The following is a 19363-nucleotide window of genomic DNA, read 5'->3' on the forward strand; positions in this document are numbered from 1 at the left end:
ACCTGTCTCTTTTGAGAATGACATATCATCCTGTTCTCTGGAAGCTGGTGGAGGATATAATTTCTCTCCCCACTGCTGCAATATTAATAGTAACTTCTTGGCACTTCAGACTTAAACAAGTGTGATGTGTATATGCCCAAAGGCATGCCTAAGAGTTTCACACTCTTGCTGGCATCCAGAACTAATGAGAAAGAGCTTTCTCTTGGTTGCCCTCCTCTTGTCTAGTCAGTATGAAGTGTCTTCACACCTTTTAAATGAAGCTAGAGACACTAGTCCTTCAGTCCCAGCCCCCAAGCCAGAAACTCCTGTGCTACACATGATCCTAGTAGCACAGCTTGTACTTCTTCTTTCCATTACTGTTACTGGAGGGACTGCAAATTCCTACTCTCTTGCACGTTCTTTAGTAACTGCGCTGGTGCTGATCTGTCTTTTCCTGCTCCATTTCCCTATCCATGTTTAGTAGCCATAGGGCCCTTGTCACTCTACTTTGGATTGTCTGTTTCCATAAACAATTCACTTCTTCAGGGACTTACCCTAGAACAAAAAATGTTTGGTGCAAGAGTCTGTGATTTTCTTCCTTTTCCATCGAAGCCTGATGGCCTGGACGTAAATTCTTTCCACTGCTAAAATCTTGTGAGTAGATGCAGGATTGTTTGATTTTTTTGTTTTGTGTTTGTTTTTTTGTTACAGGCTTAGGGCTCTAATGCTGCCCTCTTTAAGTTTTGTAAGTAGTTTGACTTACTCTGTTAAAAAGAGGATGGCTTACTTGATTCCGGTTGGAATTTTCCTGGTAGGCTGATGTAGCTAATTAACAATAACCTCCTTGTTCACTTGGTGACCTTGATGGCAGCCTCGGTATTTAGAGTGTGTATCTGCAGTGCAAGGCTCACACAGGGGGAGAATGGGAAACTAGAAAAAATTGCCAGGAATAAATATAAGTGCCCAAATAAACAGCTGCTGTTACTAGTAAAGAGACTCTGGGTTCAAGGTCAAGTTTGTAACTTATTAATGACCTGTCCTGGGCTGTTGTGATAGGCACTGCACAAATGCCAGGCCAGGCAGAGCCCCAGCAGGCTGGCACTTGGCCTAGGTTTGAATACAGAGTTATTTTCTTATGAAAAAGAATAATGCAATCTCCTTGGGTTGTCCGTCCTAAGTGCTTAAGTTGTGTTCTTGAGGCTTCTCGTGCCCCAAAGTTTGTGTGGCAGATTGTTCCTAAAAACAAATATCCACAAAGTCCAGTTGCTAGTTCTCCATTTGACAGTGGCAAAGAAGGTGGAAAAGGAGTGATGCAGCTGTGAGTTGCACACAGATTTGGATAGGTTTGTGCTGATTCTGAATTTGGAAAGAGGAAAAAAAAGTGAGTTAAGCACTTGTAAGGGTGTCTGCCTGCCACCTCTGCTGGGGAAGAACTGACAGGCTCTAGGCACTGTGGCTGCAGCAGCCTTCTATTCTGAGGTCTCCATGTTGCCACAGCTTGTATGTAACTTCTCTTTGCCTTTTTTTCTTTCCCTGATGAAATAGGTGAAACCAGCTGAAGATGGGGAGGAAATAATTTGAGGCATCAAAAGGTGCCAGCCATCTTTGCAAAAAATGTTGACTTACTGAAAATGGGCATATTTTTTCATGAACTTGTGGTGGATTTTATCCCCACTTCCTTTCCTCTCAGCCTTGTAAGCCTATGTCTGTTTTCCTTTTGCTTGCCATGTATGGCTTTTGGCTCTTGCTTCCAGGTCACCTTCTTGTTCATGCCCCACTTGTATCAAAGTACATAAGAGTTGCTCATGTGCTGTTGGCTGCCTGGTGATCAGGTATTGCCCCTGGGGCTTGACTTCAATGAGAAGCACACCAAGAGAGGAGGGTTGGAGGTGCCTGTGTTTGGCTCTTTCTCTGATAAGACTCTTTTAAAATTTGTCAGGGTTCACTGGCTTGTGGAGATGACTTTAATCATTAACTAACTCTTTTATTCTACTGCTGACTCAAAGGAGGATGTTTTTGTATGCATTGGTATGAAGGAAGGTAAGGCTTTGATTCAGTACTTTCCCTAGCTCCTGTGTGTCATCTCATGCAGAGATTTGCCTCAGCATTGCTAAGGACATAGTTTTCCTGACAGGACAATTAAGATGGGATCATTAAGAATCAGAGCTCTGTAAGATGCCTTCAACACTTCACTCTCCAGAGACAGCTTTTCAAAGCTGGGCAAAGCCAGATCCCTCTGCTCTGGGCGCTCTACCTGTTCAGTCTCTCAGATTCCTTACATCCAGGATCTAGAACAAAATGTGCTCTGAGGATTGCTGTGTGTGATGCAAGTGAATTCTGGACCCCTCCTGCTTCTCTGCTTTTTGCTCTCTAGAGCAGCATGGTTGTCCTGTGTACTCCTGGTGTTTTTATTTCTCTTCATGTACATTATTGACTCAGGACAGGGATTTGTACTGATAGATGTCCCACATGCAGTGCCATCTTGTTGCTATCCCACAAAACAGGGAAAGGAGAGGAGGGCTGAAGGGCAGGGCTTGGCATCTCTGTACACTGCTAGTGGAGAGTTCTGTGGAATCACTTTTGTAGGGGAAATCTGTAAGCAATCTGGCTATTTGCAGGGACTAAAGGGTGTCTATCAGATCAGTAACATGTTTGGCACCTCAAGAAAGTGGTACCAAGTTGTGCGAGTTACCAGAGTTTAGAAGGGACCATTTCCGTCTGGCTCTGTTATTTCTCCTGTCCCCTGGCCAGTCTAAGCTCCCACTGTGTACCTTCCTGAGAGCTACCTGGAGATGGAGAGAGTCTCTGGCTGCTCTAGTTAACATGACACACCAGTGATTTCCATCTGCCTGAGATCTTCAGGGCTGTTTTCATCTTCTGTGCCTTATTGGGCCTAATTGTTATATATGGGGACTTCAGCTGTTCTGTCCTTAGTATCCTTTCCTCTGAAGTGCTGAAAACAGTGATGTAGCTGCAAGATCAGCGTACTAGCTGTGGGCTTTGCAGTCCATCTGCAAGGCCTGACCTTCCTCCTGCTTGGCTCTTCATCATTAGGAGCTGATCTGCAGCGCCAAGAGAAGTGGTTGGCGGGTGCCTGACTGCCCCCTCTATCCCTGTTCTATCGGGCATTGCCCTGGAGAAGTAGTTCTGGGTTGCTTCTCCCAAGGAGACTGCAAAATGGAATCAGGGTCTCCTTCCCTCTCCCTTAATAAAAAAAAAAAAAAAAAGGTGCTTCTTATGCCACATAAACCTCATGTCACATACTTGAAATTGTGGCACTGGTGTGTAGATGGCTGCAGTGACCACTCTGAACCTGTCAGACAGCAGGCTTTACTCATTCTTGGGGACAGGAATGTGTGTGTTCGAGTCTGTATATTATGCCTGCTTTCTGTGCAAGCTTTCACCCTAAGAAATGCCAGCATATTCCTGGTCTGTGCCAGTGTGCTGCCAAAGCTTTTGAGGATTCTCCCTTGCTGTGGGTCACTCCTACTGCCCTTTTGTGGCTGTGCTGCAGCCCATGGTGTGGGACTCAGGACACCTTTACATAGTCTTTTAGGCTGAGCTAACTGGTACAGTGAGCTAAAGCACCAACATCTGCACAGGATCCTGGATAGTTGCAGCACAGACATTCTTAGAAGCCATGACTTGCTGCTCTTGGACCTCAAGCCAACAATGTCAAAGTTGTCACAGGATGTGTACAGCTTCAGTCTGTGCCCTTGGGTGGCTGTGAAGGCACTCAGTGTAGTCCTAGTTTGATTTCTCTGAGGAAGGGCAAATTTCCTTCTGAATGTGGGCTAACACCATGAAGTGGGCTTGCCAAGATAAGGGTGTTCTTCATTCACGCTCTTCCTCTCCTTGCCCTCAGGAAAGAAAGCGGTGATGGATTCCAGCCCGTTCCTGTCAGAAGCCAATGCAGAAAGAATCGTGAGGACCTTGTGCAAGGTCCGGGGAGCAGCACTGAAGCTGGGACAGATGTTAAGCATTCAAGGTAAGTGTTAGTACAGGTCCTCAGCTATCCTCCTTAGTACTGCCAGCTGTGATACATGATCTGCCATCAGTCAGTGTCAAATGAATATGGAGAGGCTGGACAAGTGGCATTCTTATGTGAGAGCAGCAATGGATATATATTTGAGTTCCGTCTAATCTCAGTATGAAGTAACTAGATGCATGCACTGTATACTAAAATTATTTCCCCAGTGTCCCTGTTGTGTCAGGTACATAGCTGCAATTGGTTGAGAACAGGGTGACGCTGTGTGAATTTTGGTGTCTGCGTTACAAGCAACTGTTGAGAAGCATAGCTGTGTCTTTACTCACTCTATTCACAGGTGTCCTGCTAGAAGGGAGGAGGATGATAAGAATGGGATCCTGTGTCTTTGTTCACCAGAAGTGGTCAAAGTTATACCACAGTGCTCTCCCATCATAGCAACCTGACTACCTGCTTGTGGTTTACATGCTTTGTGAGCACTGAAGCTTTACTGGAAAAGCCAGTACAGCTGATAATCTTACCAGGTGTAAAACACTTGTTTTCATCTTGAGGAGACTTCAGACTGGTACTTACCTCATTGGGCTCTGACCACAGGTGACCCCAGGTGAAGGAATTAGTGATGTCAGTGTCTGCACTGAACTGTTAGGTTGCTCCAGGGAGATGGCAGGTGTGCTGAATTCAGACCTTATCTGTACTTTTCCAGTTTGCCTTCCTGGCCAACTTGATAGGGAAAGGAAGGATCAGCCAAAAATAGCTGTAAGACTTGTCTGGAATAGCTTTCAAGATGTCACTGAAATTGAATCAGTGAGTGTTTGAAGTATTTGGTTTGCTTGGTTTGTGCTTCTACTTGAATTTTTGTAGGTGTTCACTGATGAGGCTGGATCTAGTGTATTAAGTAACTTAGGCTCACCAATAAAGCAAGACCAGCTCCCTGTTCCAGAGAGCCCTTATTGTGGCATTTCATTTGCTAATCACTTGGTTTAGGTGTGTGCCAGGCTGATGGACACATGAACAAAGCTATGTGGGAGGCATCAGCTGCTGTGTCAAAGGCTGCCACCCACATGCTGTTTTCTCATCCTCTAGAAACTGCCAGGTGCCAAAGACTGATGGCTCTCGGTGCAGATCCAGGAGGAGCTCATGTGCTCCTTGTCTTCCAGTGTCTCTGGTATGTGGCTGAGTGAGCCATGCCTGGAAATCAGCTCTGAAATTAAACTTGTCTACCATGGGCGGGATTAATTTCAGATTCTTGGGACACTACTGAGTTGCTCCTCATGTGTACCCAAGCCTGGTCACAGCTACCCTAGGCTTGGATGCGAGTGCAGAGGGAGTAGCTGTGAAAGGCTGGCTCTGAGTAGAAATGCCCTGGGGTTTTGTTACTTGCCTGCTGTCTCCTAATGTTTCTGAGCTCTGGCAGGAGTGTCAAATACTTGCTGATTGATTCCACTTTGGTGTCAAGAACAGACTTTCACCAACCTCAGTGGTTGTACCCAGCCCTTGTTTAACTCTTGTGCCAAGTGTGTGGAGCACTGCTGTGCCTGGTGAGAACACAAACCCCTGGTAGCCTTGCTGAGGGACAGCTTTGGTGAAATAAATTCAACACCATCAACAGTGCAGAGTATCCATTTCTTGGGCTGGCTGTTTGGACAGGAGGGTTTCATGCAGTTCCTGCCACTTCATGGGCTTCTCTGTGGCCTGGTTTGAATTCACTGCTTCTATCAACAGGACTGAGTGTTAATTGAGTGCAGAGGCCCCCTGCAGCTGAGCACAAGTCACAAAGCAGTGTCCTTAAAACCCCTGATTGTTTGCTTGTGGGAGTCAATGGATTTGTTAGGGACCCACATCCCTGAACATCATGAACAGAAAAGATGCCAAAGGTCCCACATCATCCTGTGTGGTGCGTGTGCTCTGGGAGATGTTGGAAAGGCAGCTGCATTTGCCAGCTGAGGGTGCCCTGCCTTGACTCCTGCTTTGTGTTTCGTTCCAGTAAGGCCTCATCAGTTTACCACAAAGACGTATAACCTTATTCATCAGCGTGTTGTAAGCCTTGGTTTGTCAGAGTTGCTTCCGCATCACGACTGATTTTTTGACATCGCTGCTGAGTTTCTGTACAGTCAACCTGGACTTGCAGGTTTCTTGGCTATTTGGTGTTGTGCTCGTGAACAAAATGATGGTGGTCAAGCAGCCCCAGTTAAGGGTGTGTTCTCAAACTAGGGGTTGAAGTCCCATGTGAGGCTTTTGGATGTCAGCAATAAGCAAAATAACAGAAGTTGACCCTAAATGCTTGTTGCAGGCCCTGATACCTCAATACAAACAGCTTTTGGGAGCCCGAGTCACTCTTTGTGAGGCCCATTCTCTTCTGCCCAGTCATCCTCGGACATGCAGGTTACGTGCAGGTTACAGCATGACAGTTCATACTTTCACAAACCCCTGAGAACAGTTTTTATAGTGTTCAGAGGCTTGGCAGTGATGCACCATCAGTGACAGAGCAGGTGTTTCTTTTGGTGTTTGGAATGCACATGCAAACGCCATGTCTCACCTCCTTGGGGGTTTATAGCATCACAACAGGAGCTTTACTCACTGTTCCTGCGAAGCCTGCTGACCTCTGACTTGCAGTGGTGGAACAGGAGCTCCTCTTAAAAGCCTCTGTTGGTTCCACAGTGGGGATTTTTTTAGTACTTTTAAATGCTGCTGTGGCTTCAGTGGGAATTTCTAAACAATGCTGAGTGTTAATGTGATGTGTCTGCATTATGTATCTTCTTCTGTCCATTCCTTTCCACCCATTCTCCCGGGACAGTACCCTTAAGGTCACTGTTTGTTTCTTGTTTCCTGGGATAGGCTTATGGTTGTTCATGCATCTGTAAATGGAGAGCAATGATAGATTTTTATTAGAACGTCACAAGTGCAATGTGCAGGTTGAGTTCTCAGGATCAAGGCAAGTTCCCTGGACTCTTCCAGTTGAGAGAGCAGCAGATAAATCTAATTCCTCCATAATCCTTTACAAAGTGGAAGGTTTTCCAGAACAGGTAGCTTTTTTCTGAGCTGCTGTAGAAGCCTTTGCTCAAGCAGATGACTAATCTTTCAAGATGCCCCTACCCCTCCTCTTTCTTATGAGTGTAAATGTTTACTCCTTCTGACACTTAAAATTTTTGGCTCGGCTGTGTTTTCTTCTGCCCACTTGTAGCTGCTTTTCATTTGGGTAGTTGTTTACAGTAGCAGATGCTGAATCCTGATCTCTCCAAGAGTTTAGTACTTGCGTAAGCGCTCTTTTGCCACTGCACAGCTTTCTGGAGAAGCTGCTGCTCCTTAAAATGAACTGGATTAAACTACATCAGAAGCCTTGGAGCGTTGGGATGACTCTCCAGGGGATTCCATCTGTGACCTGTGTTTCCATGATGCAGCAGCCTCTCCTAGACCTGAATGCTGTACTGCTGCCAGCAAGAAGATGGGCTGGTGGGTGACAGAGGCTTGTGCAGAGCACTCTGCTCTTGAGTTTGTGCAACCTCCACTATACCATAAGCCTCTGTGCTGTTCAGAGCTGCCCACTGCTCTTGGCAGTGCTGCTGGACTACGCAGGCTTGATTTTAAAGCATAAGAGGTTTCTCAGCATGCTTTCTAGCATATTCGTACTTTGTCTTTCCCTTTGTAATTGGGAGGGGGTGCACAAAAACTCTCTCCTGCTGCAGGATGGTGGCTTAGGAGTTGTTTGGGTAATACACAATATTGGGTAATAATTTGGGTAATACATTCCTTTTTGGAAGAGTGAAAAGGAAGGAGGAACTTTTTTTGCTACTTATGCACAGGACTCGTTTGGCTCATTTCTAAAGGTGTGATGCCTTAGGAGGAGCACCTCGGGTGCTGTTTCTGGGTATGGAGAGTTTCTAAACTAGAATTACTTCCAAAACCTTCACTAGGATTTGAAGGTCCTGGGGGCAGGACAGCAAGACTTGTCCAAATGCAGGTGCATGTTTCTTCGTGTGCTGAAGAGCTGGAGAATGCAGTGCCTGCACTGACTGTGTGTGCTTTTCCTTTGGCAGATGATGCCTTCATCAACCCCCATCTCCAGAGGATTTTTGAGCGTGTACGTCAAAGTGCTGACTTCATGCCAATAAAGCAGATGATGGTGAGGAATATTCCTTACTGCTTATCAGGGGAGAAGGGACAATGACAGAATCAATGTCACCAATGACATACCCTAGTAAGAGAGGTGAATGGGGATTTTTAAGAGTATTCTTTCAATAATGTTGCATATTTTCAGTTGTGGGTAGCACCTGATTCCTTCTCTCAATTATGTGCTACCTTTTCTCTCCAAAACATTGAAGCTCAGCTCTAGACAGAGGAAAAAATGTGGGAGTTTATGTCCTGAGACTAATGCCGATGGAACAGGATATTGCACACAAATATGATTATAGGGTCTTGTTGACTGTAGCCTCTTCTTTCGTTTCCTCTTGTGTTTCTAATGGGTGTTAAGCCAGCGTCTACAAATGCCTACATTCCATTTTAGAAACAGACTTACAAGTCGTAGTCTGATGGAAAATTAACAGTAACTTTATCCTTACTGTTTTGTTTAAGTGTAACCCATTATCAAGAAGAGCCAGAATGAAGCAAACTAAGTTGCTTTCCGCAATGTACATGTTCTCTCTTTACTTCCCTCTCTAAATTAAGATGTGAAGGGTGCTGCAAAAGGAATTGCCAGCATTACTTATCTTCTGAGAGACACTGAACAGTGCCAGAACTTAAATATGGCAGTCTGGCAAGGTAGCAAAAAAGCTGTTAAAGCAGGCTGTGATGTTTAATTGTCAATATTGCCTTAGAGAGTTATTCTTGCATGCCTGGATTGCTTCTGTTCAGCTTGGCAGCATGATGATAGAGGAGAAATAGCTAACTCCTTGCTCATTTACTGGAAGATAACAAGTGGCATCAAAAAGGGGATGTTTGTATTGCTAAGGCAGCGGTGTTTGTGTTCAAGATCTCTGTCCTTTATGCCAGAGATCTGATCGGCATCTGTTTAGTGCTGGGAAGCATTGCTGGCTAGACCACTTCCTTGCCTTGGTGTGCAGTGATGAGGCAGGGAGGATGATCTAGAAAGCAGGGTATAGGTACTCAGAACTAACGTAGGCTGTGTGAGTCACCTTAGAGGAACGTGATTTCCAATAGTGAAAGTCTTAAATTTTTGCTTCCCGTACCCTGATTTTTTTTTTTATTTGTAGAAAACTCTGAACAACGATCTTGGCCCCAACTGGAGGGATAAACTGGAGTCCTTTGAGGAACGTCCCTTTGCTGCTGCTTCAATTGGTCAGGTTCACTTGGCACGCTTGAAAAATGGGAAAGAAGTTGCCATGAAAATCCAGGTGGGCTTTACAGACCAGCCTTGTCTCTTTTTGTGCCCATAGAAGGGCAGGGGAGATGCCTGTGTACTGCTGGACAAAATAAGAAACATTTTAATGCAAGTGAAAGTGTGGGTCCAGCAATACCTTACGTGCAAGCAGATGGGAAAGACAGGAAAGGTTTTGCAACTTGAGCCACTCTCTGAGTCCTGATGAGCAGGAGACATCTCACAAGTGTGTCACTGCAGCATGGGGATAATGGTGGTGAGGGACTGCTTGCATTTTTAGGGCTGTATATGAGGGTCCTACCTGCTCCATAGGTCAGTCCTCTTTCTGGGATGTGCACGTGCCACAAGTCCCTTTCTGGCCACAGTCCAAAGGTTAAAGAAGCTTAAAGTGACATGCAGGCATTGACTGTTGAGCAGTGGCAGTCTGACAATGCAGGAGGATATACACTAAAGCTGGCAGCAACTTCGGGGAGCTGTTTCCAACAAAAATAAATTCTAGAGCTAAAACTCATTGTACAGCATAGTTTATAATCCAAGGGAGTGAGGTCCCTTGCTGACTTGAGCATTATCCCAGGCAAAGTTGGTCATTTAGTTGTTTGGTTTCTTTTTGTAAAGTGGGGAGACTTTAGAAACAGTATGAATGAGTACTGGTGTCTTCTCAACCTATTTGTGTCCAAAGTGCTCTCTGAAGTTAGGCCAAGGTAATAGCAGCAGACACTGAACCCTCTGGCATCAGCAGACATTCCTCTTCACAGGAATTGAGGCTCATTTCCTTCTTGACAGATAAAGTGAGAACAGGAGGAGGCACTTTTGCCAGCAGTGGCTCAGCCTCACTGCCCTGCTGCTGTGAATGGAGCAGTGGGGCTGTCAGCGGTGCTGCTGTGGTGGGGAAGTGACCAAGTGCCATAGCTGTTATGGGACCTGTATCTGAGAACTGCCACGTGCTGGAAGAGTTTCTGTAGGAGGATCTGAACGAGCCATTCTGATTGCAAGGAGCTGCATTTTAGCCTGTCTCTCTGTCCCCTGGTTCAGATGCTGGGCTTTAAATAAGCTTTTAGAGATGTGTGGCTCAGGTGTGCCCTGGCTCATTGCCAGGCTGCAGGTGGCTGTGGTGTGGGGGTCAGTGGATCAGCTGGAAGGTGTTTTTTTTCTTGCCCTGTACAACCAGGTCGTCTGGTCTCACTACCCCTCTGTCCCATTCTGTCCCACAGTATCCCGGAGTTGCCCAGAGCATCACCAGTGATGTTAACAACCTGATGACTGTGCTGAGCATGAGCAATATTCTCCCTGAAGGTAAAAAGACAGAGAGCCTGGCAGGCCCTGTGTTCCCACTGGTGCAGTTTGAGTTCTGCCAACCCATTTACAGCAGTGTGTTGCATGTGTGCCTCCAGAGACTGGAGGGAGGACACAGCCTCAAGGAAATGGGGGAAAGGACTTAAGAATTACTAACTCTGCCCAGGAGCGGATTTCCTGCAGAAAGCAGGAGAGGTAGTGGATGTAGGCAGAGGGTACAAGGCCAACTTAGGGAGCCATGTTCTGGTGCCCTCTCCTGCTGCAGAGCTGTTGCTGCCTTTGCTGGGCATGTGCCTTATGCAGTGTCCACCCAGTGCACCTGTGGTGTTTTTCCCCGCCACGCATGTGCACACACTTGCCAGAGTAATATTGCACTATAGGAAAGGACCCACAGGGATTCTTGGCAGAGCATAATGTGCCTGGGAGTACTCACTTTTGTTGCCTTTATAGGCATGAAGCGTGGGCAGTGTTCAGGTTAGGTAGTCTTCCTTTATCCCTATTATTTTCTTGTATGTTTGGCAGAACTCATACTTCTCCAATTTTCTTCTAGCCCTCCACATCTGCTATTTGCTGCTCTTCCTAGTTGTTCTCTGTTCTTTCCAGTCACAATTGTGGAGAAGTGTCAGACTTGGAACTTACTCAGTGTCCCAGCACATGGATAAGTCTCTTTTCCCACAGGGAATGCAGGACTTAACTTTTCCACATACCTGCCTGCAGCAGCTGTAAATCCTAGTGGGACTGTACAAATGCTGCTTTAAAATCAGTCTGGGTGCTGACAAAATCGGGGCCTGTTCTCTCTGGTGGCTGGGCAGGGCCCTGCAGAGGCTGCTGCAGCCCCAGCTGCCTGTCCCAAGAGGTAGAGTGGTTTTCCAGCTTCGAGAGAAAGAAGACTAGACTTGGCAACTCAGGCCCTGGCTACGTGCTGCTGCTGCACGTATTAGTCATGCTGTTTCTGCCTGGCAGTGCCTGCTCCCAGTTGTAGGCAGGCACGGTTTTGAGTCTTTTCTTGTTGCTTTTGCCCAGGCTGGTGTTTGGATGCTTCTATTCGGTGTGTGCCTCTGCACAGCCATGCCAGTAGCATGAACGTACAGCTTGGGCTGTGGGGTGGGAGCTGGGGGAGGATGGAGCTCTGCTGCACAAGGACAGTGGTGTGGACATACCTTGACTTAGGAGCAGCTGTGTAGCCTTGGCCTGGGATCACTGCAGACCCTGTATTTAGTTGGAAATATGCTTTGGCTCTTTGAGGCTTCTTGTACTTTTCAGCTCAGAGCTGGCTGGATAGCAGTTGCTCCTCAGGTGCAGCTCTGGAAAGCACAGCCTGAGGGGGTCCTTTTCTCTAAGTCTGTTCTCTCTTCTCCTGTTCGACCTTCAGGTTTGTTCCCTGAGCACTTGATCAAAGTCGTGAGCAGAGAGTTGGCCCTGGAGTGTGACTACCTGAGAGAAGCTGCCTGTGCAAGGAAATTCCAGTATGTTCACACCATTGCTTTCAACCCCCCTGTCTGCGTGTGTGAGAAACACAGCAGGGGTTGCTTAACTTCAGGGATGGGGGGGAGGTGAATGCGTGCCCTGCCATGTGGCTCAGGAGAAGGGTGCGTGTTTGTTGCAGGCTGTCCCCTGGAATTACCACCTTGCCTGAGCCAGGCATGTACTCAGTCAGCTGAAATGTGATAGCGTATCCTCTCTCCTCCAGTGCAAGCTTGTCTGTTTTGCCACATATGAAGGTGCTGCAGTAACTCCTGAGGATGGGTTGCAGTGCTGTTGTGTGTGCACTTATGCCAGCCTGTTGTGAACTTCTCCCATCCTTCAGAAAAACCTAGGAGGTTTTTCAGTTCAGCTCTTACAGTAACTACCACCACTACTACTGCTTGCTCCCTTAGCTTGCCGTAGCAGTGGGGTCTGGATTGTTTTTACATGGTGGCTGGATGACAGAGAGCTGCTGGAGGCTGGGCACCCTTCCTGTCCTGCTGCAGAACTGCCCCTGTGGAATTGCTCCCCTTGGCAAAGCCCATTTCTTCCATGTGTGCAGTCTGGCCCTGAAGCCAAGTGGGGTGAACAAAAGAGCCCAATGCCCCTTGATGTACCAGCCTGGAGCCCTCCTAACATCCCTGCTCTGGCAGGAGACATGACCTCAGGAGCTGGCAGCAGCTGCAAGTCCCTGGCATGTTTTCTGCTGACTTAATCCCTACTGTAACTGCTGAGGAAAACATATCCTGGCAGCCCCATCCAGGGTGTGGGGAGAGGCTGGTGAAGGGCCGGGTGAGCTGTTGCCGAGAGATCTGTCTGCTCTCAGGACTCCTAACCGTTTCTTCTCCTTTCTCTGTCCCTAGGGAGCTGCTGAAGGACGATCCCTTTTTCTATGTCCCAAGAGTAGTAGATGAGCTGTGCAGCAAGCATGTCCTGACCACAGAGCTGGTATCTGGCTTTCCCTTGGATCAAGCTGTAGGGCTGAGCCAGGAGATTCGAAATGAGGTAATGTGGGCAGGTTATGCTTTTGCCCTCGCTCAGAGCGGCGAGCTTGGCCTGCCTGGGGACTGGCACACCAAGGGGACACTTCATGGCAGGGCAAACCCTGAGCAGGGCAAAGCAGGGCTGGAGTCAGGGACCATCTGGAGCCTCTAGGAAGACTACTTTTTAGGGACTGTGGCAGTGACACTGGGGTCTCTCCAAGCTGGTCTGGGCCTTGCAGGCACCAGCATTCAGCAGGGAGGGATTGGAGGGGATGAATCGCAAGGGCGGCTGAAGGGGAGGTAGCTTAGCTGTGTAATGCCCTGTTTCTGAAGACCTTAAGTTTGGGAAGGATTGTCAGAAAGGAGAAAGGGGTCTTGTGCAGCTGCTCTTTTGGGCAGGAGTGCAGAATCATCTCAGTGCAAGCACTTGGGTGTCACCTCCCCCTGCGGGACTGACGTGCGCTGCACAGGGCTGCTGGGAAAGTACCTCCAGTAAACAGGAGGGGGGGATGTGGGCATGGGTAGGCGTTGGTGCTCAATATAGCAAGGGATTGGAGGGCTGTGGGACAAGCAGCTGTTCTAGCAGCAGAAATAACTGTCCTGGTATTTGGTGTGTTTGTGTTTCTTTGTGTGAGCTGTCAGCTGTTAGCAGGTCAGTAGGGAAGAGGGCAGAGTATTGTTTGATTAACAGATCTCAGTGTCCCATTAGATTTGAAGCTATGCCAGAGCTGGCTGCCTGTTCTTGGGGACTGTCCCCTCTGATGAGCTGTATCATCAGGACTGATTTTTAAAGGCTGTGAGGTGGGGTGTTGCTGCAGGACCAGTCCTTCTTTCCTATAAGCAGCTGGGCCTGGCTGCCCCTCTGCCTTCTGACCCAAATGGCAGTGTCCTGGAGCAGGGTCTGGCTTGCATATATTGCTCTCCTCCTTCTCTCTCAGAAATGATGTTTCACTCAGCTTTGCAGAAGCTGAAAAAGGACAGAATGAGACTGGCAATTCTGCTGAGCAGGCTCCAGCATAACTATTGTCCAGAAAAGCTCTGCTGTGGTATGTAATTCAGCAGTGGGCTCCTCAAGGACTGCTACTCTTACTTCCCTTGCCCGTCAGTCCCAAGGTGTAGGTTTGCTGCTCCTCCCTCAAGCTGGATCAGTGCTGAGCCCAGCAGAAGACTTGGCTGAGGAGCACATGGTGGGTCTGTATATCATGCAAGATTACCATTCTTGCAACAACCAAGTGCACAGTCAGTGCTGGGAAGTTAAAAGGCAGGGCCAAGACATGTGCAGTTGGATCAGTACTGGAGCCTGCTGTTCTCAGCTGCCGGGTTCTCTGGAGGCACATCCAGGGGCTGATACAAACTACAGCTCGAGCTGATGTGAAACTTGCTTGGCATCTGTGCTGGGTGCTAAGGGTGTCCCATGGCAGGTGTGGGCTGGGAGTTGCTGAGAGGTGCTCCTTCAGCACTCTGCAGGAGTTCTGCAGCGTAGAGCAGATTGTTCCTGCCAGTGTGGTGATGTGATCCCTGTTGTAAGTTATATATGTGAGTTGGGCTTGCTGCCCTTCTGACTTGTTTCTTTCTTTCCTTGCTTTTCAAGATCTGTCACAACATCCTTGTCCTGTGTCTGCGGGAGGTGTTTGAGTTCCGGTACATGCAGACTGACCCAAACTGGTCCAACTTCTTCTATGACCCACAGTTGCACAAGGTAAGCCCAAGCAGCTGCAGCTGTGCCTGTACAAGGGCTGGTTTTCACCAGCTTTTGATTATTCTCCATTCCCAGAGTTTAATGAGCCCTTACTGAGATTCTCTCAGATTCCTGTCCTTGATGCATAGGCAGATAGGACAGGGAAACCTGCCCTTTGCCACTTGCCTTGGCTTGGTCTGGGTAGGAGAGCAGGGCTGCTGTAACCTTGGCTGCCTGTCTTTGGCCCTAGTTCCCATCACAGCTACTTCCTTAGGGCTTGTTTTGAAGGTGGCCACTGGGAAGTTGCAGCTGGCAGGACTCTACCAGGACACACCTGACCCCAGGATTCTTCAGCTGAATGCTTTCGTCTTGTGCTGTGCTGGAAGGGTAGCAATTGTGGATGTCCTGCTTGTTGGTTTGGCTGCCTCTTTGTGCCCTGCAGGGCAGAAGGAATTGTTTGTTCATTCCTGAGGTCTGTGTTGGAAAGTGCTGGGAAAAGGTTCTGTGCTGGAGGTTATGAGTGGAGCAGGTGTGACAGTGTGAGCATTGGCCATTCCTTGGCCACGTGCCAGCACGCTGTCCGGGCTGCAGTCAGGGAATAAAGGAGTCAGGGGCAGCTGAGCTGCAGAGGAAAGTGCTGGGAAAGCTGGCTGGGAAAGCCAGCTGAGTTTTCTTAAGACATCAGGAACATTCTAAAGATCAGGCTCTGCCGGAGTGGTCGACTGGTATGATGGGTTTGTCCATTTTCAGGTGGCCCTGCTGGACTTCGGAGCAACACGAGGGTTTAACGAGAAGTTCACAGATGTCTACATAGAGGTGAGGACTTGCACTGTGTCTTAGAGTGCTGCACCTGATTTTGCAAATACTCTTATCTGTTAGCTGTATCACTTTGTACTCAAATCCACTTTGGGTGTGGAGAGAACAGGGCTTGGAGGCAAGAGAGAGATCTTGCTTCCTGTTTCATCCCTTACCATTGCATGTCTGCTGCAAGCTGCTGGCTCTCTGGGTTTGGGTGTTCACACTGCATGACAAACGTGGACTGCAGTGTTGCTTACTGTGAGACTCAGGCAGCAGGGTGTACCAGAGCACTCAGAATTCTATGATTTTTTTATGAGGCTTTTCAGGAATTGCTTGTTCTTTTCCCTGCCCCTTCCTGTGATTTCTAGCTTGCTTACAGACACACACATTGATGTGAAGTCATACGTGCTTCCTTTGTGATCACCATGTTCTGCACTTGACAGTCGAGCTGCCAGGGCCCACAGCTGTCACCTAAAGTGTCTCACAGTTGGCTCTGCTATTTCACTGGGGAAGGGACTGACTGATTTGTGAAGCTTTTTTGCTGTCCCTTACACTCTCTGGGCTCTGTGTAGCCCTACTGGGAAGAGCCATCAGCTGTATCTTTTTGCCAATAGCTCTTAACTTGGCCAACATACAGACCCCTGAAGATGAGGGCAGAGGCAAGGAAGCGATTGGGCAGCGTGTGTTAATGTGTGCCCGTGGTCTGTGTAGTAGTCCTGTACTCAAAATGTTTTTCAGTCATCTCCTAGCCCACCTGAAAGTATTCCTCCTATTCAGGTAATCAAGGCAGCTGCTGACATGGACAGAGAGAGAGTACTGAAGAAGTCCATTGAAATGAAATTCCTCACTGGCTATGAAATCAAGGTATGGAGCAGAACGATCTGATTTTAGTGTTGGCCACAGATAAGGTTGTTGTGGGTCTGTGAACTTCCCCAGATTTCTTGATATGGTAAAAGCCAATGTCAGCCCAAAAGCCCTGCTGATAAGGATGAAAGAGGATAAAAATGATTTGGCTTTTGGTCTCACTTCCTTTTGAGAGCAGGAAGAGTAATGAGGATACAGGTAGCCCCAAACCCACTGTCCTTCCTTTTTTCCCCCAGCAAGATCCTGCAGGTGGTGACAGCTCCTGAAATTTCATGACTGAATAGATGATCTCCTGGAAGGTTTAACTGCTCAAAACTGGGGGCTCGAGGTTACCTTTGGTGTGGGCATGTCTAGTTATTTCTCTGAGCTGCTGCTGATAGCATTACCATTTCTTTTCCTCCCTGGTGGTTAATGTTATTTATGCCTCTTTCCTTTTGGGCAGGAAATGGAAGATGCCCACTTAAATGCTGTCCTCATTCTGGGAGAGGCTTTTGCATCTGATGAACCTTTTGATTTTGGCAACCAAAGCACCACTGAAAAGATCCACGGTTTAATCCCAGTCATGCTGAAGCATCGGCTTGTCCCCCCGCCAGCGGAGACCTACTCTCTTCATCGGAAGATGGGGGGCTCCTTCCTGATCTGCACCAAACTGAAGGCCAAAATTGCCTGCAAAAACATGTTCCAAGAGGCATATAACAAATACTGGAGCAGTAGGGGCAAGAAGCCAGAGGAGTAGGAATGAACTAACACGCCTTGTTCTGAGGGCCCGGCTCAGCTGAGCCTTGCAGAGAGCGTTGTAGCCTCCCAAGTGTTGCACCCCAGCTCTCCATCCTCTGAGATGCAGCAGCCTGTGCCCTGGAAGCCAAGTGTGCGTTTCACAAGGACAAAGCTGTTCTTTCATGCTGTGTCTGTCCTACACTGACTGCCAGTACAGCCCGCAGCTTGCAGGAAACTCTTTTGAGTGCTTCTGTGCTGTTTCAAGGCACCAGCTGACTACTTTGAATGCATTTTTAAAATTGTGATGGTGGCTGCATATTCATTGGGCTTTATAACAAGCAGGGGAAGGACGACAAGAGCAGAATTTGATATCGAAACCTATTTGTAATTCTCCACAAATTGTTTTTTAAAAAACTTCCCTCTTTCAAGCTGAGGTGGAATTTAAGTAGATTTCATACTGTGAATTATAGATTGAAATACTAAGGTGTTCCCTACCACAGACACATCCAGCACCTCCCCTCCCATTTTTGTAAATCAAGTGGTGGCAGTCTAAGAACCCTCCTGGATTTTGATTTAATACAAGGGGTATGTGTGTGTAAGTAGGACGAAGTTTTATGCTTTCTGCCTCTTTTTGGCTTGCAAGCTAAGCATAGGAAATATTTTAAAAATCCAAGAATTGAGTGCCAGTCTCTTTTAAACACACACACTTACACACTCTCACAACCCTTCTCAGTTCTGGGAGTCAAACATGTATCCAACAGAGCTATATCTGAGCACAGTTAGTGGGATTCTTCACTGTCTGGTAGGTATCAGCTTTCCTGAGGGCAAGTTAGATAAGCTACAGCTGACACCAACTGCTTGCTGGACTCCTAACCAAGAACCTCGTCTGTCTCTGTTTCCCTGTAACGCAGAACTTACGGCAAGGCAGATGAACGTGTCGTCTCTCTCATGAGCAGTTCCAGCTTTAGCTGAAATGTCACACACTTAAAACCAGACGCACAGTTTTCAACTATTGGAGTCAAGCTAGGAAATTTACTTCCTTAGGTTTTTGTACAAAGCCTGTACCTGTACAACTTCCCAATGTCAATAAACAAGTGCTTGTGCGGTGGCCTCTCCTGCCTGTGGTTCGTTCTTTCTTCTGGTGTGGTAATGAATAGCCAGGTGAACCACGTCCTGCTCTGTGGGATAAACAGGAGCTGAGCAAACAAAGCAGCTCCCAGGTCTCCTCTTGCTGAAGTTGTTTGCTCAAAGGCTTGGAATTAGCCTTGCAAAGCCATCCACCTCTGGCCTGTTCATGGCTTCATCTTTCCATTGCAGCTGTGTCACCAGTGCTAACTGTGATAGTGACAAGTTTACCAAGAGTCAGAAAAACATCAGCTTGAACATGTCTGGCCATGAAAATCCCTGGAAATTTACTTGTTTTCTTATTTTCCTTTGTTCTAATCCCTCTGTTAGTCTCCTGAACACAGGTCTCTTTGCCTTGTGAAAGAGAGGCTGGCGGAGCTGAGGCTCACCTGGTGCTAGTAAGGCAGGTATCCTCATCTAGCAAGTGCCAGGTACGCAGCAGCAGGTTCAGCTGATCCTACTCAGTTAACACAGCCCAGGAATGCAGAGGTTGTATGACCTTAAACTTCAGTACGTAAGAAATCCTGACAGCTGATGCTTCCGGAGGGAAAGAGCAGGTAAGTGAATAAATGTCTCTCTCATGAGGGACCTCTGAGAAATAGGAAAACAGGTTATTGTATTACCTTTATTCCAAGATCATCACAAACATATGAACCACTTCATTTAAGACTTGGTAGAGCAAGATCCAGTGCTCTTTAATTCAAAATATTGGTCAGGTTATTCCTAACCTTTAGAGATTAACTCTGCTGTTCACTGAAGTAATAGTTTTGCACTGAGCTATTTATCAGTGTATACTGTTTAAGTAACTTTCCTTGTTGTTTTAAGTTCTAATAGACATGGTTTGGTTTTCCTCCTTTGCATCTAGACCTTGCAGCTGTAAAAACAGTGACATTGTTTGATATGTTAAAGTTGTTTTGCAAGTTCTCTGAAAATACTGACCGTGAATCTTCAGTTTCAGAATTTGCTCTGAAGGTCCCCTAATCTAATTCCCTCTCAGTTTTTTTTAAAAAGCAAAGAAGGCAAAATAAGCATTACAGGTTACTTTTCCAGTAAGCACAACTAGGTGAGACTGGTATGCATTTGTTCATGTGAGCACAGATCTTCTGTATACCATGCTGTGGCAGCAGTGTTTTAACTCTTGGCAA

At 47.2% G+C, this 19363-nt stretch overlaps 1 protein-coding gene across 2 annotated transcripts in view; it reads left to right on the top strand.

Moving 5' to 3' along the window:
* The window catches only part of LOC126640324 (protein stum homolog), a 224107-nt gene extending 205903 nt beyond the window's left edge, over positions 1–18204 (top strand). For both annotated transcript variants that reach the window (XM_050316017.1, XM_050316018.1), the window contains 10 exons: positions 3845–3967; positions 7999–8084; positions 9172–9312; positions 10508–10589; positions 11962–12055; positions 12917–13058; positions 14628–14735; positions 15465–15530; positions 16290–16376; positions 16819–18204. In XM_050316017.1, coding sequence (XP_050171974.1) covers positions 3845–3967; positions 7999–8084; positions 9172–9312; positions 10508–10589; positions 11962–12055; positions 12917–13058; positions 14628–14735; positions 15465–15530; positions 16290–16376; positions 16819–17112 — 1223 coding nt within the window. In that variant the 3' untranslated portion in view covers positions 17113–18204. The remainder of the gene's footprint in view (positions 1–3844; positions 3968–7998; positions 8085–9171; positions 9313–10507; positions 10590–11961; positions 12056–12916; positions 13059–14627; positions 14736–15464; positions 15531–16289; positions 16377–16818) is intronic.
* The last annotated feature ends 1159 nt before the right edge of the window (positions 18205–19363 follow it).

This window comes from Myiozetetes cayanensis, unplaced genomic scaffold (genome assembly GCF_022539395.1).
Source record: "Myiozetetes cayanensis isolate MyiCay16 unplaced genomic scaffold, myiCay2020 scf2-11, whole genome shotgun sequence".
NCBI lineage: Eukaryota > Metazoa > Chordata > Aves > Passeriformes > Tyrannidae > Myiozetetes > Myiozetetes cayanensis.